General features: G+C 44.8%; 1 protein-coding gene across 1 annotated transcript in view; it reads right to left on the bottom strand.

The window, feature by feature from the left end:
* The window catches only part of map2k5 (mitogen-activated protein kinase kinase 5), a 36,709-nt gene continuing 12,247 nt past the window's right edge, over positions 1-24,462 (bottom strand). The window contains exons 9-22 of the mRNA XM_037455994.2: positions 22,982-23,021; positions 22,774-22,842; positions 22,210-22,291; positions 21,431-21,492; positions 20,122-20,170; positions 19,957-20,030; positions 18,914-18,964; positions 18,732-18,803; positions 17,697-17,726; positions 13,722-13,748; positions 13,385-13,417; positions 8,731-8,792; positions 7,699-7,744; positions 1-154 (exon numbers count right to left, since the gene is read on the bottom strand). Of these exons, the coding sequence (XP_037311891.1) occupies positions 44-154; positions 7,699-7,744; positions 8,731-8,792; positions 13,385-13,417; positions 13,722-13,748; positions 17,697-17,726; positions 18,732-18,803; positions 18,914-18,964; positions 19,957-20,030; positions 20,122-20,170; positions 21,431-21,492; positions 22,210-22,291; positions 22,774-22,842; positions 22,982-23,021 (808 nt within the window). The 3' untranslated portion in view covers positions 1-43. The remainder of the gene's footprint in view (positions 155-7,698; positions 7,745-8,730; positions 8,793-13,384; positions 13,418-13,721; positions 13,749-17,696; positions 17,727-18,731; positions 18,804-18,913; positions 18,965-19,956; positions 20,031-20,121; positions 20,171-21,430; positions 21,493-22,209; positions 22,292-22,773; positions 22,843-22,981; positions 23,022-24,462) is intronic.

Here is a 24,462-nt window from a genome sequence, read left to right as displayed (position 1 = left end):
GGGGGGGGGGGGGGGGGGGGGGGGGCTCTCCTCGATGAGGGCGTCAGACGTGGCCCTGAGCGTGCTGGACTCGCCTCGCCTCCAGACAGCGGCAAACCCACATGGACACCACCTCGGCGCTGCCGTCGTTGTACTGCGCGACGAAGGAATGGTCCTGGGGAGCGAAGAGCACAGAGAGGCGGTGAGTCGCGTCTGGGGGGGGGGGGGGGGGGGGTCACGACCTCGGGAGAAAACGTGTGCATCTAAAGGGTGGAATCGGCAAAGCTTGGATTTGCGAACGCCGATAACAACGAGCTGAGCGTAGAAAGTTATTTAGTAAGTACTTGGGATTCCAGAGATGACCTCGGACGACCCCCCCCCCCGCCCTCCCCTTTTTCAAATCTAAAGTAACGGCACGAAACGCTGTTGACGACGGTTGCGAATTATTTTTCAGACAGAATTCCCAAAACATATTCCAAAAGAAGCGTTTTCTTTTTCAGGCCCCCCTCTAAGAGACATAGTTTGGATGTTTTGAAGCAGGCCTGAATGAGGTATTTAACAATGGCCGATCCAAAGCTCGGAGAAACTCGCAGGAATGTCGGACCGGGAACAAAAGGGAACAATCCACGGAATGTGGAATGTAGAAGAAGGGAAATATCCGCTAGTGCAGCAGCTACGATTTGAGAATTTTCACGCCCCCCCCGAGCCGCCGCTGTGACGAGGGAGCGCGGGTCGTCTCGCCCGTCCTCTTTCAATTCAGAGAGCGCCGTATCCCGCGAGTTTGAACGCTCCAGTCAAAGGAGTCTTTAGAAACCCCCACAATCCGAACTTCCCTCAAGTACCCCCCCCGACAACCGCTCTTCAGAGCATCAGAACCCGCTAAAGCCCGGGCAAAACCCAATGAGATTTAATTAACAGACTGGAGTTATGAACCGTAATCACCTTCACTCGAGTGTTTGGATCCATTCGACATTGAGTCACAATGTCGTGTTTACAATTCCCTTTTGTTTTTCAGTGAACACTTTGGCATAAAGGAGCATCTGATGCCACTCATCCTACGCCTTATGTATGACCTTCACAATTATTGACGTCAAAAAGAAAAAAAAAATGGAAAGAAAGGGACTGAAGTGGCCGTTAAAAAAAAACACAAATAATGTTCTCATGAAACTGAAAGGAATTTATTCTAACAGCTATCAAAAAAAGTTTACAACTATTCTGCACTATTACGTTTTATTGTCCAACAGATTGGAGCCACAAACATTACTACCCCGTTATAGCAAGTGCTCGCTTTAGTTCCACTTTTATAATTATTCTCAACTCACGAACAAAGAAATAATAGTAAAAAAAAAACAATAAAGCCAACAGGTACATCGTTAAACCCTCTTAAATATTCATTTCCAACAGCTTTGGTTTTAAAAGGCTAAACGTTTAGGTGACGGACGGCTTGTCAGGGCGTCTCAAGGGAATATCTCCTCAGTTTAGCGATCTACGAGCTTCCAAACAAAAAAGGGCCAAAACGAGCCGGGTGATTAAAAAAAAAAAAAAAAAAGGGCTGTTACACAAAGTATCGTCGTCCCCCATTTAAAATGAAAAGGCTTTTGGCGATGACATTAAATTCTGTCCTGCAGTCTTAATCACAATCACTCCCTGGTTACCTCAGTGGGACCGGTCCCAATCGCTGGCCTCAGAGGTCACCCGTTTGTGTGTGTGTGTGTTGGGGGGGGGAGGGGGTCAGAGGTCAGGAGCTTGTGAATGAGACACTTCGACGGAGGCCGGACGCGTGTTTCATGCTGGTGTCTGGGGTGTCCAATTAGATAAACAACGGTTTAAATTAACTTGTCAACACCGATTTCCACGACATCTGTTTCCCTGCAAACAACGAGGCGCTCGACAGGAGGTTCGGCTTCGCCACCTCGAGCCCCCCCCCCCCCCCCGCCCCGCCCACCGCGCACCGAGCGGGTCGTTTGGTCACCTTCAGGCTCAAACTGCACAAAACGTCCCTAAATATCAATAGCAATTTGACGTTGCGGCGTGTGACCTCCCTCAAAGTGCGTCCAGATCAGGAAGGGATTTGTCTCCATACCAGACTTGGTTGGGGCTAGAATCGTGTTGGACGGGTACAGACGTGGTACCTAGTTTAAGACAATGATCCAGACTTATTGAATGTTTCAATGCCTGTTTCAATGTACGGAATTATCAAAGACCTTCTCCAGAGGAGAATACCAGGCCGTGTTCATCAGCTGGTCGTTAACTCGGTGGAAGTGATTTCAAAGTGAAATGTGTTGTCAGCATTTTTTTTTCTCTCTTCTCCAAAAGTAAAACAACCCCCCCAGCAACACACAAACTAGTGCAGACAATGTAAGATTAGCATCAAACTAGGACACACTGGTAGCGACGGGCCGCTCCTCCTCCTCCTCCTCCTCCTCCTGGGACGCTTCCCGTCTATTTGCGGGTGCGAGGGGGGAAAATGTGCTAAACTGAGGAATGTTGCACAGTAAAGCAAAATAAAGTCACGCGGAGGGTGAATAAGTCTGTGAGTTATCGTGGTATCGAAAATCTTTTAAGAAATCCACAGCATCAATTTGTCTCATTTTTGTTCCCTTTCTTTTCTGCAATAACACAAACTTCACGAGTTTGATCCGGTGTAGTTTTATATCGTTATGGAAACGCATTCCAGCGGGCTGAAGGACTGGGGGGGGGGGGGGGGCGCCCATCAATCCTGTTGTCCTTCTAATGGGCAGCTGGGGTTAACACAGTCTGAGGTTAATTACTCTCATATCAGTGTGTGTGTGTGTGTGTGTGTATGAGACGGGTGGAGTGGACGCTCCTGGGTGCTGAATACTCATCTCATCAATCATTCTCCCCTCTGCAGAGAGGCCGCAATACGGAAATAAAAGGAGGAAGTCCTGAGTGATAATTCTCAGGTTCAGCTCCTCACCTCTGATCCAGGAATGAAGCCCAACAGGCCAGAGGCCACTGCTGGAACTTGACCTGGATGAAGGCGCGTGGCTCATTATTCAACACACACACACACAATTTTCTAAAAAATGTTTTTGACAAAAACACGTTTCTTCAACTGATCTATAAAAAATAAAGATTCCCATGAAATATTTTGACCATATTTTTTGAATATTTTTATATATTTTTTTTTTCACGACTTGTTTTGAAAATACTTTGACTTTTTTTTAACCTAATATTTTTAAACTTTTGACATTTCTCATCCAATTCTTTTATTTACTACTACTAGTACTGAATATGTATGAATATCGCTAAGATTTAGATTAGATAAAGCCCAAGAAGAGGATCATAATAATTCATAATTCATTTCTCTGATTTGCTTATCCTCTCGCAACCCCTCCGGTCTATCATGTGACCCCAACACCATCCAACATTAAAAAAAAAAACCCAGGTGGGGAAAAATGCATTTAGACCTTAACCTGCAGACTCACCATCACATCACAACTCAAGAGTCTTTAATGCACACAAACAGGTGCACAGATACCTTCTCATTGAAGGTGTTTTGACAGAGGTGAGATGGGGAAGGTCTCATTTAAAAGTCACATTAATCACCGTCTGGCCACATCAAAATGAGATAATCACCTGCAACTGTGCTGCTCCAACAGGAACGACCTAAAACCCAGGGGAAATTCTACCTAACTCTTTAATTGTTTGAAGCCTTTGACGGTGCCGTTTAATCTAAGATTAATTTGTGCGATTTTAAATAACTCAATGTATGATTAATACGCTCAAAAGAAATTAAAAGGGAGTTTGAGGCAATTATAACGAGCGACTGGTCATCACCTCGTTAGGATGGTGTTGGAGGAAACGCTGTGTGTGAGTGACAGACAGGGAGAAGAGGTAGATGGAATAACTGCGTCTTTACAGATTTGCATGATAATCACTCGCACTCTGTGGTTTGTGTGAATAAACTGTGTGTGTGTGTGTGTGTGTGTATGTATGTGTGTGTTTTTGTGCGCACTTTGGTCAACCGGAGTGCAGAGGAGATGAAGGGACTTCTCTTTGGAGAGTTACAATGCTCTAAAGTTAATGGTCCAAGCAACTAATGCCACTTTCAAAATGTATCTGCTGCTTCTGCACTTTCTCCACATTCCGCCGATTGTCAATGAGCCACAAAACTAAATGTTAGCCACCGAAATGGAAAGAAGCAGCAAAAACAAATACATTAAAAAAAAAAAAAAAGGTAGTAAAACCAGGGAGCCAAGAGGAGCAAGAGGAGCATCACTCTCACGGCCTCGTTTAGTCCCCAACCAAGTGGACCAGAGCTAAATGTCCAGCAGCGATTGATGCTGAGGTGAGAAAAGTCTTAAACTTAGAAAGAAATCAAACAATTAATGACTACTAATTATTTCAATTAATATTAACCCTCATTTGGTGAAATAAAGTATGTCGGATTGATATGAAAGTCATAATTCCTGTGGCAAAACATTTGTTTTTTTTATTGTATTTATTGCTCCGGTTCAAAATGGCGTCACGTCTCAGCACCAACACTGTATATGTGTGAATGGGCTCCGGGTCAAAGGAGACCCATGGGTGAAATGTGAAAACATTTGGCAGAGGAGGTGCTGACAGGAGAGTTTAGTGGGGGGGGGGGGGGGGAAGAGACACGAGATGATACACGAGCATGCGCGCGAGAATCCTTTTCGCACGTGTGGCGATGTAAACAGAAACGTCAACGTCTGCTTTCACGATACAAACTTCCCGAATTACATTTTATAAAAAAAAATTTTTTTTTAAAAAGACAAACGCGCAACCTCGTGGTTTCGCCGACACATCGATGGAGCCTGACCCGACGGCTGGAGGAAAACAAATGGAGTTATTTAACGACGGGGCACGCTGGTATTGATTCATGTGAACCAGTTAAAGCGTGTTTGTGAGGAAGAAAAAAAACAACAACACAAAAAAAAGCTTTGGTAACAGCGCCTTTGTGTGTGATATTCCCAACTAGATTTCGGAAGAGAGAGAGATTTCCTTTGTGAAGAACCATGGGGCTCATCTGGTGTCTCCAGGGTTGAAAGGGGGCTACAAAATGTGTGCGTGTGTGTGTGTGTGTGTGTGTGTGTTCCTATGAATAGAAAAGCAGAATAGGAGGGCTGCATTGACAAGGGTGCTAAAAGGCTGTGTGAAGGCTGCTGGCTGGGGAACGAGGGGTGATCGGGGGAGGGGGGGGGGCACTGATGAAATGTCCATCAAATCACAATCAAAGAACACAAGGGTGTGGGTTCATCACCTTTTGTTATCTTTCTTCTATCGGACACACAAATTAACACATGCAAAAAAAAATAAGCATACACTATCATTTTCTATATTTTTAAAAGCCCCGGAATTAAATAAATAAATAAACTGGAGGAGGAGAAGAAAGACGGCCTGTTTAGAACCAAAAGCAGGAAACCTCAGACAGGGCGGGCCATCACCAAATACCTGGCGTCCTGGGAGCCGACCAATGGAAAGTCTCCTCCACTGACCCACTTTCATTCGCTCGTGACAGGGCGTCCACAACGGAACTTAACTTATCTTTAACACTCTCTGTATTGTCCTTGTTCTCTCTCTCTCTCTCTCTCTCTCTCTCCCTTGATTCAAACTGTACCCGTAACTTCAGAAAATAAGTTTTCTCATTAGGATGAAATATGTGCACGAAGCATCCGGAGCGTCAACCCTCAAGGACAGAAGCCATCAAGGCAAACGGCAGCCCGTTAAAGAGCGTCTTAACAGGATAAAACCCGAGTGAAAATAATGACGTCAATAAAAGCTAAACCGGTGATTAGAGAAACCGCACGCTGAAACCGGATGAGCAAACCAGAGCCACTAGGTGAGTTTGCATGGTCATAAAACAAAATCATTTGCTCAGGGTCTACACTATTGTGCGAAGGAGAAGAAAAAGAAAAAAGTCAGAGCACTACAGCCCGTTCTGGAAAGCAGAGGGAGAGGAGGGAGCCGCATTAACATACAGATAGAATAGGTAAAGAGTTTTAATGTACTCGGGAGGCCGCGGGAACGAGGAGGCGGACTGAGAGCTACGAGGCAAAGGAGGAGGAGACGGAAAGACAATCAGCAGGCTGCTGCCACGAAGGCAGGCATCTGTGACCTTACACACCTCGGCTCAGAGGAGGGAAAATGAAAAGGCCTACAGGAGGACGGGACCACAGCTGAAGGAAAGACGAGAGAGAGAGAGAGAGGGAGAGGGAGAGGGAGAGGAAACATTGACGGGACCGCGTGAGTGCCGATGACCCGCAGCAGTTAACGACCAAAAAGGGAGGGGGGGGGGGGGGTTCTGGTCCCGGACCGGCTGTGGACAAACCCCCCCCCGCCTTTCAGATATTTGTTTTCTCCTTCGTGGTGCAACCACGCGGTGGAAAAGATTTGTGAGGCAAGACAGAGAGAGAGAGAGAGAGAGAGAAGACAACACAACTTGTTGCCCGGGGATACGGAGACACAAAGTCGCACAAATTCAAAAAGGTGTGACTCAACACAAACAACGGCAATTATAATTTTTTTTTCTTTAAATCAAAGAAAAACGATCAGCGCCACAGAACCGCGGGTCGAGCGCCCCCCCCCCCCCCCAAAGTGACGCACAGCGAGTGTCCACACGACGTCTCCCTTCACTCCTTCTTGCTGGTGTGAGGCTGTGAACACACGATCGGTTAGCAGCTCTGCATTTACACCCTCCAGACCCCCCCCCCCCCCCCCCCAACACCTCACCACCTCCTCCCCCAGGACCAGGCCGTCGCTGTCCTTGGTCCTGTCGCAGCTCTTAAAAGGCAGTATGTGTAAACTGCCGTGACCTTGTGTGTTAATGCTAGAACAGTGTTTGTGTTTCACAGCAAGTTAAAACTACACATATGTGCGTAGTTCATTGAGCCAGGCTCTACTCTTTATTTCTATATTTGATGATCCCCATGTGGACTATAAAGACTTTTTTAAACAGTGTTTGATTTGTTGTAGGTGGGATTTTCTTGTTAAAATATGCTGTAAAAACAAACTTCTCTGGACCAATGATACAATTCTCAAATGAAAGTGCATCAATCTACAAACAGAACATTCAAATGTTACTTTACAATTTGTGTCAATTCTGTCACCTTTTGGGGGGGTTACAATATTAAAAAAAAGAAAATCAATTTTCAAACTATGCAAGATTTGTGAAGATTTATGAATCAAAGAAAACTTTGGGAAAAGCCAACTTTAACAAGCAATTTGAGAATGAATTATGCTCAGTACAATGAGGTGTTAAAATGATGGAGTTGACATGGCCACACTATTAACGCTGCACACAAGACGTGGCACAAAAAAGTACGGTAGAAAAAAAAACATTGCAACGAAAATGATTCAACTCTGGTGCAACAGCGACGCTTGATTAACTCGGGGTGAAACCAGCGGTGAATTTATTTAACTAATTATTGCTGAAGTAGGTCTCAGTCCTACCTCAAGGTTCCTCGTGCGTCTCTGACACCTTCATTGGTTGCCAAAAGTTCATTAATGTTGCCTCCACATCGCAATCACAACTTCGAGGCTCCTTGACCCAAAACACCTCAATCATTGCGAAAAAATACATTTGTATTTTCCAAAAGCCAAAAACACATAATAGAGTTATGTTTAATTTAATTTTTACTAGGATGCATGAATATAAGCACCGTCTCTACAGAGATTCAAAAACCTATATTTTCTGGTCCTTGGAACGATTGAATAAAAGCCGGTTCAACTCACCATGAGGTTATTCGGGGCAGGCCTTTCTTTGGGTTGCCGGCGCATACTGAAAACAAGAGACACAAATCGGTGTGTATGTGCAGCCACCATTCAAACTGCGTTTGTAAATGTTTAAGAGCTTCTTCATTTCAAAACAACAGCATTTTCACCTACAAATGCATTCTCAAGAGGAACCTTTCACGACAATAAGCAGAAAGAGGAAAGACGACAACGCAGGCGGTTAAATTAATATTTATAATTTCAATTAACATTGCTTACTATTTAGAAACCTGCAATCGAGGTGGTCACCGCACTGATGCAGTGGATGTGTTTCTTTGGGGGGGGGGGGGGACTAGTGCAGGGGACCGGTGTGCGGCTCGTCGTTAAAACTGGTTTTATGTGTGACAAAGATTGGAACATGACCCTCTAAGAATAGCCTGTGAGGAGATAATGCCGGGGCAGGTACCTCAGTCTGTCCTCAGAGAGAGAGAGAGAGAGATGCCCTGTTTGAGTAAATAAAGCAGGCATGGGGGATAAACAACAGATGGTACAGCCAGCTAGTGAGTGGTGCACACACACACACACACACACAAACAGACACACAGCTTGCATGTGGTTTGGGTGCGCATGTCTATGTTTGTGCAACTGTAAAGGTTACAAGAGGCTAATGAATCAGAGGCAAACGCAGAGTAAACATTGTCTTTGTCCTGTTGCATGAGATAAACCCACCATTCCTTGGCTCTTTATTCAATATTAGCAGCACTGAGTCGAGCAGTGAGAGCCATCGTGCCCAGAGTGCATTAACACACAGGCAAATGCACTTTAATCCCATTGTACCACCATTATACCTCAGATTCATTGACCATCATTTGGTTCTATGTCAAATGCGGCTTGTGGTCTCTGTGATTGTTCGGTTGGGCCGTGTGGGGCTCAGGTGGCTCGCTGGCCCCCCGCAAATGAAGCCATTGTGAGGTACGACGCGAACAAACGCACTGTGCCGTTGCAGTCAGATAATAGAAATACAATCGTTTCGGAGGACAGTAGGTGACTCACCACTGGGTGATGAAGTTAACAAACTTCTCACTGAACTGGCCCACAGGGAAAACCGGAGGATCCTGTGGAGAAGAACAGACGACAAAGCAGGCATTTTGAACCAGGATGATGGGAACTGTCGGCACCGACTGGAATAAAACAGTAAACATGGATAAATGGATAAAAGACTCTGGTCTTTGTGTCTGTATTCGAGGGAGCGTTGAGTTGTGATCGGCAGTCTAGTGAACGCACGACGCTCTCGATGGGTCAACCAACCAGCAACCATTCAAAAAGGTCAAAGTGCAAATGTAAAAGACACTGCTGTGTACAGACTCCACCCTCAACAGAAACTAACTAACTGGCTATTTTACCGTTGACAATTTATGTATTTTACAGAAAATCCTGATTTTTTTTTTTTTTTTTAAATGAAAAGAACCATGAATGATCCGTTATCGCGACTGAAGCTAGAACCAAACCGTTCAACCTACAAAAATGTTCAGCTCTCTTTAGCTATTAAGTGACTAAAACTTTAAAAATAAGGGCCACCGTATTTGGCGAAAACACTTAATCGCCAACTTAATGTCAGAATGACTAAATATTGCTGTCAGAATTAACAAACGTGTGTGTGTGTCTTGTGACATGTTGTCAATGGAGGCTCCATGAACCGTGTCGTGTAGAACACCCTCACCTCATTACTCCGTCCATTTCCCTATTCTCACTGTGCTTCTCTCCGTTTGCCGCTAATATTGACTTATTTTACACTTAACGTCGTTGGGGGGGAAAGAACTGAACCTCATAGCAAAAGTAGTATCAAATAAAAAAAAAAATTGTGCCACCGATTGTGGAAATAACACACGTAAGTAACACACGGCATCCCGACACAAAGCATGTGCACGACACAGCGGTTTACCTGAGATGCAAAAGGAAATATCAGTCACTACGTCAACAAGCCACAAGAGTAGATCTACAACATGACACCCAGAGATATGAAGAAGGAAAAAAATGAGAAAAAACACCAAATACTCGTTGTGTATAGATGTGCACAAACGTCACGAAGCTCGGTTCCACAAGCAGCCGTTTATTCAAATGCGCAGAATTAAACCACGCTTTACGTCAGACGCCCTGCTGTGCCATTAAAAACACCTCTGGGCAGTGTTCGCTATTCCGTAATGCTCCGATCGGCAGGGCTCCCGCAAAGCATGATGCATGAACCCATTTAAATTAACAAAGGAATGGGTTCCCTTCTAATCTCGCTGCACTTCACAGTGCCGCCGCCGCTTGGATGAGCAATACATCATAGCGCATGCACATACGCGCACAGGCATGCACAAACAAATGCCCTTGAGCAACGCGCACCACGAGCCCGAGTGTACACTCCGTTTAGAGGGAGCGTAGCAAACAATTTGCAGCTACTGTACTACGGTGTGTGTGCGCGCGCACACACACACACACACACACACACACACACACCATTGGATCAACTGGACCCGCAGTTGGCGTCAAGTGTTTCCTTCTAAATTCTAAAAACTAATTCATGTGTTGTGTAGACACATATTTGCATGCACCTTTCTGCACACACACACACACACACACATCTATGCATGTATTCATGTCTCCAGCTGAGAGGAACAACGCTGCAGCTTTGATGTGGCAGCAGGCGACGGGACAAAAGACGAGCAGGCTGATGAAAGCGGCTCCCGGGTCGCCGCGAATCACTCCTCCGGTTCGTCAGTGCACTCCACGGCGAGACGGGACGGAACGCAACGCGACGAGGGTACGGGGCTACGAGTAAATATACATGTCATTGCCATGAAGTAATTATTAAGCAGAATTAGATCAGTAATTACAGGCTCGGAAATAAAGCGGGAGGTTCTCTTTATTAGTGGAGCCACTTGCTATTCAACAAACATTAACGGCACATTAATGAGGGTGGACAGCAGACAGATGAAGGGAACTTAAGTTTTACTTGAATTATAGACAATATATGACTGCTGTGTGTGTGTGTGTGTGTGTGTTGCTAGACACTGTTCGTAAGTGAGGATTGGTGTGTGAATTGGGTAAAATGCCGTGTAAACTGTGGCATCCGAACCACTTTTTATCTCCTCCGTCTCGTTGTTATTTTTTGTTCTGATGCCATGATTTTCAAGGTCACCTTCCTTGCCACAAAACATATTCCCGAATCTTTGTTCCTCGGTGTCGGCACCTCTACATTTCTCTATCTGTCGACGTGTGTACCTTCAAATTGTTATTTCCTTATTCATTTGGTCTGTATTTCTATCACCGCGTGTTTGTGTGCTACAGAATAGAAAAAGAGAAAAAGTGAGGCAGACCGTTACAGTCCGCCCCCACACCGCATACCCCCAGCTACAATAATATTAATGATCCACTCACAGAAGCCTATTACTCATTCAGCCATTAAAGCAACATTCAAATCACCAGTGGATAAGTTGCGCACACACTGTATCCAAGCATCACAGCCAACCACTTGCCGTGATGTCAGGTGTGTGTGTGTGTGGCTCACTTGAGAGATGCGTTAGACCGAGTTCACGAAGCCTCGGAACTCCACAAGTTCGACTTTAACGAGGGACATTTAGTTTTTTTGTAAAGAACAGATCACCTGGTCTGCAGCACGGTCACTTACTCGGCTCACAGGGGAACGGCAACTCAGCAGAATAACTGGGAGCTGAACCATTAAATGCTTAAAAAGGTTATTAGTAAAGTCTTAAAACCAATACTAAAACTTGGTGGTAATCAGTGAAGGGAGGCTGAAACGGGGCTGGTATGACTTTGGGCTTCAATCTGAATGCAGCAAGCACCAATAATCTAAACAGGATGCAACACAGTTGATGAAAACCTCATTCCTAAAGTGTGATCAACTTCAAAACAATTTCATATGAATGAATTAGTGCATAAAGAAGACTTTTATCCAGTTCAAAGAAGTGTCTCCTGTTAAAGGTCCTCCCATAGGATTAAACCATCAACAGCTTCCAGTGATGAGCGGAGATCAACAACAATTAAAATCAAACATAAAACCTGCAGCAACAAAAGGAGATTGTTTCTTAATTCAAGGGAAGACAACGCGGGCAAAAAGGGTTGTACCAATGTTTGTTGAAATATGCAAAAGCGGTCTTATCAATACTATCTTATCGAATATGTGGTCATTAAACTACATTTCCAGAAATCTGAACATTGGATGAATACAGGTTCACAATCGTTTATATTTTGTTGTCCCATCTGTTTGGTACAAAAGGACATTCTGGATGTCATTTTGTTAAATATCATCCGTTTTTCAGAACACCACAGGGGGATAGAAAAAAAAAAACTAAGATAGAAAGATGTGACAGATTTTGTACTTCAATATTTTATTAGAAACACTTAAATGTGTATTTTGGAGGTTTTCTTTTCACTAACCCTTAAAGAAATGAAAAAGCGCACAACAACAAGGTGCTTCAGGTACCGAGGTTCTGAACCTCCTGCTGCTCTTCACCGTCCTCCACCTTTAAATTCTACCCGAGCAACTTGCTCCTTCTGGACAGTGCTTATTGCTCTGGTCTCTTCCTGCGTCGGCCGGGACAGAGAGGCAGCGAGCGCCGGCTCGCTGGGGACGAAATAAACGCTCTCTCGCCTCGAGGGGAGGGGGGCGGGAGGGGGCGGGGGGGGGGCAACAGGACAAGGCACAGGAAAAATAGTTTTGAGTGATTCCTCTGTCTGGCTGACTAATGAACAGTTCACCCGGGGTCAATCCATTACAACCGAAAGCATTTAATTATTAATTACGACCAAAGCAATAGGCAGTTAAGGGCAAGTGACGTTGCATGTTAAATGTGTGATGGGCTTTATGGGGTTGGTTTGGGCTGCGGAGGTTTTGTGGCATTTTTAACTCCATCAGTAAACGTCAGCAAAGAAATAATAAAAAAGGAGAGAGAGAGAGAGAGAGAGGAGGGGAAGGGATGGAAAAATAAGCAGAGTGAGCTTAAACATTCATGTACGGCGATATAATAAAGTAGCCTGTGTCCATGCATCAAAAAATGTGTGTGTGTTTGGAAATGATGGAATCAGATGAAGATGTAAACCTGGTGTGATGAACAAGACAGACATTCATTAAAACTCATATCATCATTACTTGTTTCTTTTGTCTTATTTGTTGTTGTTTGTACTTGGTTCATTCCAGTGATAAAATAAATTACGAGCAATATGTCAAACTGTTGGGAAGTGCCGGTTTCTATTGTAAAATGACACCGTACGAATTATGCTCGTCAACGTTTTCTTTGTGTTCATGATCCATTCTGAATGGTCCGACTGTCCCACTTCCATCCGGGCGTGTGTGTGTGTGTGTGTGTGTGTGTGTGTGTATAGTGTGTTATTCCTTTTCGGTATATAGAACAAACAAGGAGAGCCCCGGTTAAACCGACGCGCTGGTGTTCCACGCCGCATTCTGAGCTTCGTTGTTGTTGTTGTTGTTGTATACGCGCGCGTCGTTCATGACAGGCCCAACCTCTACCGTAATGTAGCGTGTGCATATGTGTATTGCCTGAGGCGGTTGCATAGGGCGAAGGGTTGAGTGAATGGGGAGCAAAGCCGCCTGAGTGGTTTGCTTCATTAGGAAACAAAATATAAGCTTTCCGGGCCATTAGGACTGACTTTAGATGCAAAAGCACATAAGACGAGGACTCACCTCATCAACGATGCATTGCAGTAACTGGAGAGGCTGGAGGAGGAGAGACACAAAAAAAAACATGTCAGCCCAAAAGGAATTTCTCGGCAAAAGGGGGGTGGGGGGATGGGGAGGAATCAATAGTGTGATAATAAAAGAAAAGTATCTACTTAAATTAATCAAATGCAGCGAGCTCCTGTACGTTTTTATTATTCCATAATGGCACCTAACGTAATACCAGCAGTTTATCCACAATCTAATATTTCATTGCAAAAATGCAATTTAAGTTGGAGGGGGGGGTTCAAATGAGGGAGTCAACCAAGAGTAACAGCCTATTGTGTGGGAAAATAAAACTCACCATTAAAGATCCTTGATTTTTCTGAATCTATAGGACAAGACGGAGAAGAGGAGACGAGGCAATATGTAATTAGCGTGTCATAATCAAGACGTTGCACTTTATGATCACTAGGAGAAAATTATTGCTTTCCTCTCGGCAATTTGTGAGCATGCGTTAACGCCATTTACATAATGAAAACACACAAATGTTAATGGCCTCGTTCTCATTTGTGGAGAACGGGGGTAAAGATCCACTGATGCTAATTTCCAGTGTAGCACTTTATTCATACCCCCCCCCCCCCTCCCCCCTCCCCAGGGTTATCTAGATAGCGTCGGGATAACCGCCACAAACAGCCAGCTCCGTAACGAGCATCCTCACAGTGCCGCAGCGACAATAAGCCGGCCCGGGATGCGGTGGGTTACCTGCATGGGGGGGGGACGATCGGAATAAAAGGGATTTGAGAGGGCTTCTTTAAAGAAGAAAAATAAATAATAAATGTCCCGAAATAACCAGTGTCGGGCTTGGAAATCACATGAAACCAGATAAGAGTCAACCGATGCGTTCCAAGGTCTTTCTAAGGTCCCTCGAAATGAGGTTTTCGACGCGATTCAGACTTAAGACTTAAATGTAAGTGACACTGAAGAAAGACAATAAAAAAAAGGCAGAGAAACCCCCAAGGTTGAATTCATTAGAACAAGCAGTTTTCTAATTTCTAAAAACCTAAATTTACATCTCCATCGTACAGACTGAATTATACAACCCTGAAAACGAGGCTCAGCTAAATAAGACTGTTTGGTAAATAAATTGCTCATTTCTCTGGATCTTTTGAAAAGTGCATTAGAGAACTTATTGATTCACTCAATTAAATACAGCTTTTCACACTCTGCAGCTACCAAGAGACTCCTAAACTGCCTCTGGATCCAGTTTTGCCTGAATCAGACACATTAAAGGCAACTATGGAAAACAAATTTGTTCAGAAATAATTACTAGGACCAAATTGCGTGCTACTCCAGGGGTTGAAATTGGATAGTGGGAGACTAACTTATTCAAGCATAATTGAGCACTTATTCTTCTTGTACGAGGTGCCTTGACCACATATCAAAAAAAAAAGAGAGCTTTAATAATGCCCCCCGTGTAGTCTCACATTATCTGGTCGACGCATCGTCATCAGCGCGTCCCTGCCGAGGGTCAACATGGTTTAATATGACGTCTAAACTCGCCAATAATTCATTTCTTCCCGTTTTGTCTCGGGGGAAACCAGGTCTGAGATGAACAAAGAAACGGATATAGGACGAAGCCGGACGTAGTGTTTGTTGCAGGAGGTGTGGAAGGACTCGCGGTCGCCAAAGGACGCACGGAGACTAGAACGCCGGCTTTAAAGCGAGATGAGAGGAGAGATATCAAATGATTTCTGTTCACTTCAACAGCCATTCAAAAAAAAAAAAAAAAAAATCTGATGACTTTTTCTTCTTTAGAATTTCAACAATGTTTCTTCAAAGTTAGTTGGTCCTTTGTGATCAGAACGCTCAATTTAAAAAAAGGTGAGCAGACATGTTCTGGTTGGGGAGGGGGGGGGGGGGCGTAAATGGTCCTTTACTCGGTTCTTTTCTTCACTATTTGTTCAACGAGAACCAAGTCAACGCCAGGAAAAAGGTGCCGCTCTACTCAGAGCAACCTGTTTGATTTACGATATAATTATTTGTATCAATGTCAAAATAAAACATCTCAGAAAGGTAATCGTCTCTTTAGGGAAGCCAAATGAAAGGATGTAGACCGAGTGGGAAGGGTCCACATTGTTTTCATGGACTAAACTAAAGCCTACAGAAGAAGCCCAATACACTTACTAATTACTCAAAGACGTGTGTTCCTATGCAACTGTCTTGTGAAATTAAGACAAACATTGTTTACTACGCAGTAAGACCCTTTTCGTTTGAGCGGAAGAAGCAAAGGGAAAAGGCGCCTGTGCCTCCTGATGGATGCAGCGGTGTGTGATGGGAGCTCCTGAAACGCACACACAAGTAACTTGAAACCATAAAAATTCATTTGAGTTTGTGTGAAAATGTGACAAAGTACAGAAAAACTAAAAACAACCACGGAGCAAACAAATCAATCAGACCCGTCGGCGCCGGCGGCTGTGGACACGTCACATCAGGTCTGGTGTCTTCAAAGACTTTCAGAGCGGGAAAATTTAAAAAAAAACTCCATTAACTCCTGACAAAGGGACGCAAACGAATCGTGACACGCGGTGAGGAGGATTTAAAAAAAGGGACCGTCTCTAAACGTGAGGTGATGAGTCCACCGGGCGCACACTCTGAACAAAGAACTGGAGAACTAAAAACACCACAAAGCCAAAACTCGGTATCTGCCACAAGTCTTCTCTCTCCCTCAATGTGTCCTAAAATGGTCTCGGTGAAGTGTAGCAGTGTTTTTTTTTTTTCTCTTCTCGCACGGACAGCTGTGCCAGCGTCTGCAGAAACGACAGCTTAGGCCCGAGGACGTTGGCTGGCTGCGCCTGGCGAGCTGGATCCAAACGCTCTCGTCACACCGCAACGCCACAGCCTGCAGGTGAACTGTCTGCAGCACCATATGGAGTCGAGGGGGAGGGGGGGGGGGGAAATCAACACTTAGGGGAGGGAAGCTGCTGCGTAACTATGAGCTGAGAGGTGGTCCTAATATTTTGTCTACCCTGAATTACTATTATATATATATATATATATATGTATATTTTTTTTAATCGATGAGGTTACCGGTTGCAAAAAATACCCTAACAATTAATATGATAATGGAAGCATTAATTGAAGGAAGAAAGAGACCTGCCCGAGGCTGCAGTCACACAAACACACCAGACGCTTGATCATGGTGTGACATTTACATCACTACGCAATTCAAGTTGTGTATAAACACACCTTTGCTCCATCGCACCAAGGGCGCTTTTAGCCATGGCTGAAGAAATATTGATCAACAGTAAAATAATAAATAGCTACATCACGACTGGAATATCACAACCCGTTGCCCCCCCCCAGTGTGATGAAGACGATCCTAATAAATGGTCATCGGTATCGATGGCTGACCTGGATTCAACGAAAGCCAGCTGAAAAGCTGTATAAGAACAGTACAACACATCATAGTTGACATTAATGGGATCTTCAAGTTAAGGTTGGTGACATAAAAAAAAAATCCCATCCCCTAAAAAAAAAAAAAAAGTTCAGTAAAGTTTAATGAATGGATGCAAGGTTTGAGGTCTCATTTGACCTTTGACTCCAATGTTTAGGAAGATTTTCTCTTTCGCAGGAAGAGTACTGAACAACGTGTAAGAAAGCGGTGAATTATGCAGCGCTGCGGATGGAGGGGGGAGGGGGAGGGGAGGGGGGCTCAGGTGGTTCCATCACACTCCGCTTTTGTAATGAACGACAAAGAAGCTTCATTTGACCGACTGAGCAGTCCGAGAGTCGCACAACGACAAGTCCACAGGAAGCTCATGGACTTATTTACAAAGCTTCATTTTCACACCATCACGCTGAAATTTAGATCAAATCCATTCCCTCACATGGTGACACCGTGAGGGCAGGTGGTAACCTGAGGTAACCTGAGGTAACCATATTTAGATTGCTCCGCTAGGGATTAGTGAGATAAACCCATCTTAAAGGCCTAATTAAGACTTGATGGGATTGGGGAGTCACGTCGGAGGCCGGCAATTACATTTGAGCAGGATTTTAACTTAGTGTAATGAAGAAAAAAAAAAAAGCCCCAAAGAGTAGATTCTAAAATTCAAAAGTTGAAGAGAGTCATCTAGACGATAGAAGATTATATTTTAAGGTCAACAGACCTCTTAATCCCATCCAGGGATTTTTCTTGAGTAGTGACTGTTTTGTAGTACAGCAAAAATCTGACAATGATTGTAATAGAGACCTCATTAAATAGATAATTAACTCCTAATCTGTTCAACCCCCCTTTTACAATAAAAAGAAATGAAATGAAACCCTGACAATAGCTCACCTGTGGATAGGGGAACATGCCTAGCGCCAACTGTGTGAAGAAGAGAGAAAGGATCAGTGCTGCAGGATATTCTGATATTTTCCTTGAGACATTTTATATAATAAATAACATTTGGGTTGAGGTCGAGTCCGTCCAGCGCCAGAGCAAAGTAACGCAACGCAACCACGTCTTTCCCTCGCCATCGAATTCAAGACACAATTGTGCAAAGAGCTACTGATGCATGCGGCGCTCGAGACTTTCTGTCTTTGAAGGTAAGCTTACTGCCCACCTGCTGATAACACTTCCTCATCAAACAACATCAGCTATTAGTTAATAGCCCCCCCCCCCCCCCCCCCTGATTACTACCTGCGGAGAACAAAATGGAAGGATAAAGAGAAGCAAGGCGGGATTGTGCTATGCTTGTATGTAAGGGGTGTTATTTTGGCAGTGGAGGAGGGGTGGGGGGCGGGGGGGGGGGGGGGGGGGCAGCTCTCCCTGACATTTGGCAATTCACTTTGGGTGGGCATTTTTCATCTGGGACAAGGGCAGCTTATTGGCAGCATTACGTTATTAAAACATCAAAAGACCAACTCGTGGGCTGGAGATCAATCCGGAGGAAGTGGGACTGTGAGCCACTTGATTATTATTATTGCACAACATCCACCGGGCCGTGGGGGGGGGGGGGGGGGGCACTGCTCCACGACTCCATCTTTATCACGCAGAGATCACGTCAATAATTTTGACGCGGCTACTTCCCCGCTGAACTCATCTGTTACTGTTGTAATTGTAACGACATTAAACATTATTGGCGAGCGAAGGCGAGGCAGAAGCCCAAATCATTTGTATCACTGCAGAGGGGACAGGATCAATAGGGTCGGAGTGACAACAAACCGGGGAGCTCTGCACTGAAAACAAATTTTTTGTAAAAAGCGTACCGGGTTCGTTCAAGCACTGCAGTTAGATACTAATTCACACACGTGCATCAACGAACCGTCGGCCTAAATACATACTGCACAAAGTGCAAAAGAACCACGTCGGCTGGGATTTGTCACACACCTCCATCAAGGAGATCCCCAGACTCCAGACGTCTGCGTGGATACCATACTGTTCTCCGGAGATCCTCTCTGGCTGTGGAGCAAAAGAAAGAAGAAAAAAAAAAAAAACGGTGGGGACAGAAGTTAGATGCTGTGATTCCTGCACTCAGTGTGGAACTTTAAACGAGTCAAAGGGTCACTCACCGCCATGTAGGCGTTAGTCCCCACGTACGTTTTGGCGATGGAATTCACCAACTGCGAGATGAATGAATTCACGGGGAATAAGCAAATGGTTGAGCATGGAGTGGTTTATACAGTATTCCGCTGACAAGATACCTGAAGCAACCTTCTAAATAATAATCATGGGAGTCATTACTCCGTTGTCCTATGTCAGGGGATACAACCACATTCTCTAAATCTATTGACATGTCAGGTTGATATTTTGGGCTCAACCCTCGCACAGGGGAGCAGGAATAAGACAAACAGCCATTAGTGTGTGTGTGTGCGTGTGTGTGTGTGTGTGTGTGGACACAATGGCACATGCCATCAATGACAGGACTGTGATAATGAGTGTCTGTTCCCTCATGGCTGTGTGTTTTTTTTTTCTTCCTACACTGTGAGGGGGAGGGGCAGTGTGTATTTGTGAAAGAGCGATAAACAGGAAACGGACCACAGAAAAGACAGAGGACAAGGGACTGCAGCGAGTGTTAAACGTGCACAATATAAACTCACCTCGGATAAGAAAGTAGAGGTTAAAAATGAAAAACAATTTGCCAAAGGAAGGATGGTGTGTGTGTGTGTGTGAAAAGGGAGTCAGAGTCCTCAGGGTTGATGTTTTTGGGAACATTGAAGGTCCGTCCCTGATGATTACATTGCACCGCCACACACACACACACACACACACACACAGACACACACACACACACGGCTTTTGTCTGCTACGCACGCTTTCCCCACATCTACTGAATACATAGCAATGAGGCTTTGCCGTTGTGTTTGTGTGTGTGTGTCATAATTATAACAAGCGATTTTTTTTTGGGGGGGGGGGGGGGGGGGGTGCACAACAATGGAGGTGGGCGGGAGAGTTAATGTGAGAGGAAGACCCTTGGGACGGCAGCGATGTTTTGAGTGGAAAATGAATGCAGTGATTGAAATGTTGACCATATGCAGATTGCACAGGACTGTGGTGATGCAGACACACACACACACACACACACACACACACACACACACACAAATCAGTGTACCTGTGTGCTGACACCAAAGTCACAGAGCTTGACTTGTCCTCGGGTGTTCACCAGCATATTGGAAGGCTTGACATCTGCAGAGACAAACTGCTTGAAAGAACTGCAACATCAGCACTCTGCAGCTTTATCAACTCTGCTCTTTTTTTTCAACACTACCTTACTCACCTCTGTGAAGTATCTTCAGGCTCCACAGATATGTCAGGCCTTTGACTACCTAGATACACAAATGAAAGGTAAAAATAGATCATCATTTAACCAGCATATTTGGATTAATAATGATTAATTGTCTTGCCTAAGGTGGGGGAGTTCAGCTCTTGTTGAACTATTCAAACTTAACTTGTAGGTCAGAGAGAATTGACGGTGACCTGAAAACCAGAATCACTAATTGTTCATCCTGAACTACGGAACGGTCTGGACGCTGCTGAGCCGTCATGGTTCACGCGTGTCTTTTAAATGTTGCATTGACGTTGCCCTTCGATTGGCAATCCGTTTCTCAAACGAGGACCAGAGGGTGTGCAGACACCAATTAGCCTTCATGCGAAGTCCTTGCACAGTGGAGAGGAGACCCAGGCCGCTTTTTAATGGAAATATACATTATATAAAGAATATTAAAAATAATAGGAGTGCAGATACAAGCGACCGCGAGAAGGTTCCTTCGCCGGGTGAGCCAACTCTTTAGAGGCCATTGAGGAGGAGACGTTGCTACTTCACGTTTGAAGGAGAAGCTTTGAGTTTGTTAGCAGCAAGGAGGCCTCCTCATTGCTCCTCCTTAGAGGCGTAATGGCTACAATGACTGGCAGGCTGCGACCGGCTAGATTCATCCACGAGCCATATCATCATTATAATTCACTTTAAGTATTACTCAGTTCCCATTGTGTGAAGCTGCTTTTTCCTTTTACGGGAAAAAAGGGGAGCTTCTGAAACCAAGCCTCTAGGCTCCTGTCAGCCGTCTCTGATGCACGACAACCTCTGTGGTAAATTAAGAAAGCACAAAAGCTCTCTGAAGTCCTGCTGCCTCAAAAGCTGGTGGTGTGAGTGCAGCAACGCGGCAGTCTGCAGCTTGGCTCACACCCTCTTGGGTGCTTTTCCTTCTGCGATAATTAACAACTGTGACAGTGGAAAGGAGGGAAAGCTGTGAATTAGAATTAACACTGACTAAATAGCTGTCATTGTTTGATTACGGAAGAAGTTCGGGGGGGGGGGGGGGAGAGGCAATGGAGACAAGAGAAGGGTAATGAGTGTGGAAAAGAGACAGGCATTAATCAACATCAAGGCCATTTCTATCACACCGGTAGGTTTTTACAAAGATTAGAAAGGGGAGGATAACAACGCTGACTTTGTCCATCCAAATAGAGGCGAGAGACATATTCCTCACAGCGGTTTCGGTATCTGGCAAACGAATAACGGGTCGCATTTAAAATGACTCCGGTACGCTTCAGTAAAAGGGGATTTTGAGTATTTTGTGAAAACGTACTGCCACGGCGATCCTCCCCAGCACGTGCTCTGGAATTCTTTTGTACACGTCAAGAGAACCACCTGCAAAACACCAAAGGGGACATTCTGTCAAATGTATTCACCAACTTCCAAACGGCAATTTCACTAAATCTAATTTGTGTTGGCCATACCGATTGCACCAACCATCCAGAAAAAAAAATCTAAATTAGATTAACCAACATTTGGTTGTCAAAAAGTAACTTTTGATCCTCTCGGACAGTAAATAATAACTTAGTAATATTTAAGATGGTTGAAATGCAGAGAACACATTCAAAGTTTTGTTTAAAATGTACTTCGATATGAATAATAAATACATTTTAGGCAAAATTCCCCTTCACACGAGACTTGAGTTGATGTTTTCTCATGCGAGGAAATTTAAAACACAGAAAAGTTCCGCGAAATAAAAGAGTGCTGAGAGGTTCGACCGAGTTTGCTGACAAGGTGCCGTACGTGTGAAACAGGGGAATCACTGCATTAACGCACACTCGGACAAACACGCACACACTAAAAACATAAGAGAGTCCCCCATCTCACACCAATCTAGAAACACGCGTAAAAATGCACTTTAAGTTGGAGAACTCTTGCGCCCTTGTAGCTTTTAGCGCGCGGGCATGCTAAGCAGCGATAAGACGCTCTCTTGATGGGCAGACGTGTAAATGGACAGGGGACAGTTCCCCGAAGTCCCTCTCTCACACACACACACACACACGCATGGTCCAACAAAGACAAAACACACGCTTGAAAGGCAGAGAAACTCACCGTCCATGAATTCGGTGCATATGGATATCCGGTTCTCTACGAAGAAGGCACTGAAGAAAGTGATGATGTACGGCGAGTCGCACTGCAAACCGAAAACAAGAAGAGACCGCGTGATCACTAAAGAGCGTGACAAAATATGCATCCGCAGCACATAAAAAGGGATTGGTTTCTGCTTCGGCCTCGTTAGGAATTTGAGCAAAAAAGTGATCAGTAAATCGAACAAAAGCGGTGACGGATTGTGAAGTGATGGTAGCAAGTGTCCGGATCAAGTCCAGCAACTATTCTCCTTTTGGACATTAAAAAAAGTACAATTTGGTTCCAAACGTGATGCATGGGGAAAGGGCATAATATATATGTATATACCTTTGCCCAAATGAAGTGGGTTTGCATGCTCACAGAGGAAAGAAATTCACTGACTGTGATCTGTTAACTCTACATGGAAGCTTTTTTTTGGATAAATGGCGCTTCGTGACTCATTACAAGCAATAGAGATCTGATGGGACAGCAACAGCCAGTGGAGAAAAAGAGAAATTGTTTCTGTAAAGAAGAACAAGTCAAACTGACCTTGTAGAGAATTTCTAGTTCTGACATGATCTGCTTCTGTAATTCCACTGTGATGTCCAGCGGAATGACCTGTAATCACAACAGCCAACACAAATGAGGGAGTGTAGCCTTTGATTAACGCGACACGAATAAGTTATTTTGAGGCTTCAGACAAGGGGTCACTTATTGCAAGAGGAAGTGATGTCATCGACATGGAAAGAGTTCTCACCTTGACAGCTAAAACCCGCTGGCCCAGGAGATGGTACGCTCTACAGGGACAGAGGACAAGATGTTTAAAGTTCTCCTTGTTCTTCTTCTATTCCAAGTGAGAAGCTCTGGTCGTGCATATTTTCGGTTTAGGTCTGTGCACGCAATGTACTAAACATGGTGATAGAGTTCAAGAGACGGGTAATAAAAATCACATGAATGGCAATTTTATGAAATACTAAAAACTCCCTTAAAATGAGCGTGACAAAATGCCAATGTGGTCTCTGCTGAAGGTGAGAAGTCACCAGCCAGAACCAGACCCAGCCACGTAGCCCGATGTTCCAGACGGGAGTTTTGAGTTGCACGCCAAGCAGCGGGGCCGCAGACCGGCCCCCGGAATGATTTAATTATCAAACTCCTTAATGCCAAACGCCCGGCTTTAGTTACAGCCCTCGAAGGTAAGTTTACAGCCCCGGTGACAACACCTCGGTGCCTCTCAGCACACAACCCTCGAGGACAAACACCGCCCGACAGCTGTCAGCTGATCGGGGGAACGGGGGGGGGGGGGGGCCTTCTGGAGAGAGAGAGAGAGAGCGAGCACGACGCCGAGGGTGTGATTAACGCGCCTCCTCGGGGATCGGAAAGAGGCTCGCGTTGCTCCTTCGGGCCGGACACCTAAAATACCCCGGGGCCTTTAATTAATGCCGCCTATTAGCGCCACGGCAGGTGATTACGCACAGGTAAACAACTGGTGGCCGGCTGCGGCGCTCCCTGAGCGGCAGCTTACGGATCTCTCAGCAACGGTCCAATTTCAAATAGTAAAAACAAAAGATGTTGAACAGCAAATGATACACCCGAAGGTTTTCGGCGTGAGGACTGCCCACAAGCCGTCTCGTGAATTCAGTGGTCAGTGAGCGAGTGCTTCTGGTCTTCAGTGTGATCTTTTTTGGTAAAAGAGCTCGTTACACATACGGCTGACGGCCTTGTTTCCATTTTGATGTCTCCGTCTTCCTTTAAAGCTCCAATCAATATCGGTTAAGCATGAGTGCTGCCACTTAATTAAGATGAAGATGTTAATTGAGGCAAGATCGCAGGGATAGACGTGTTAAACACTGGCTGTGCGTGTGCGTGTGTGTGCGTGTAAGGGAGCCTGAAAGGAAATGAAGTCTCCTCCGATCTACTCTTGTAGTTCGTTCTCAATGAGAAGTCTCTACACATCGCCCGTGGCCGAGTCCATCCCTCTCCCTCTTTAACACTTGTTTGTGGGCATGTGTACAAGTTTACCGTGAGTGTTTTTTTTTGTGTTGTTTTTTTAAATTGAGGTTATAGGAGTCACTTATCCAAACCCGTTTGGTGGCTGTGAAGAAAGCGTCGATGGACAACTGGCCCAAAAGCGCTGCATGTGCATTGTGCACACATTAAACAGATGTCCTAGTTAGTTATACAAGAGTTTTGAATTCCCCAAGTCGAAGCCAATACATTTTAAGGGCTTGATATGGGCCT

The sequence above is a fragment of the Pungitius pungitius genome, chromosome 4 (assembly GCF_949316345.1).
Source record: "Pungitius pungitius chromosome 4, fPunPun2.1, whole genome shotgun sequence".
In the NCBI taxonomy this organism is placed as follows: domain Eukaryota; kingdom Metazoa; phylum Chordata; class Actinopteri; order Perciformes; family Gasterosteidae; genus Pungitius; species Pungitius pungitius.
The sequence above is the reverse complement of the archived record's forward strand: the minus strand, read 5'-3'. Positions and strand labels throughout refer to the sequence as shown.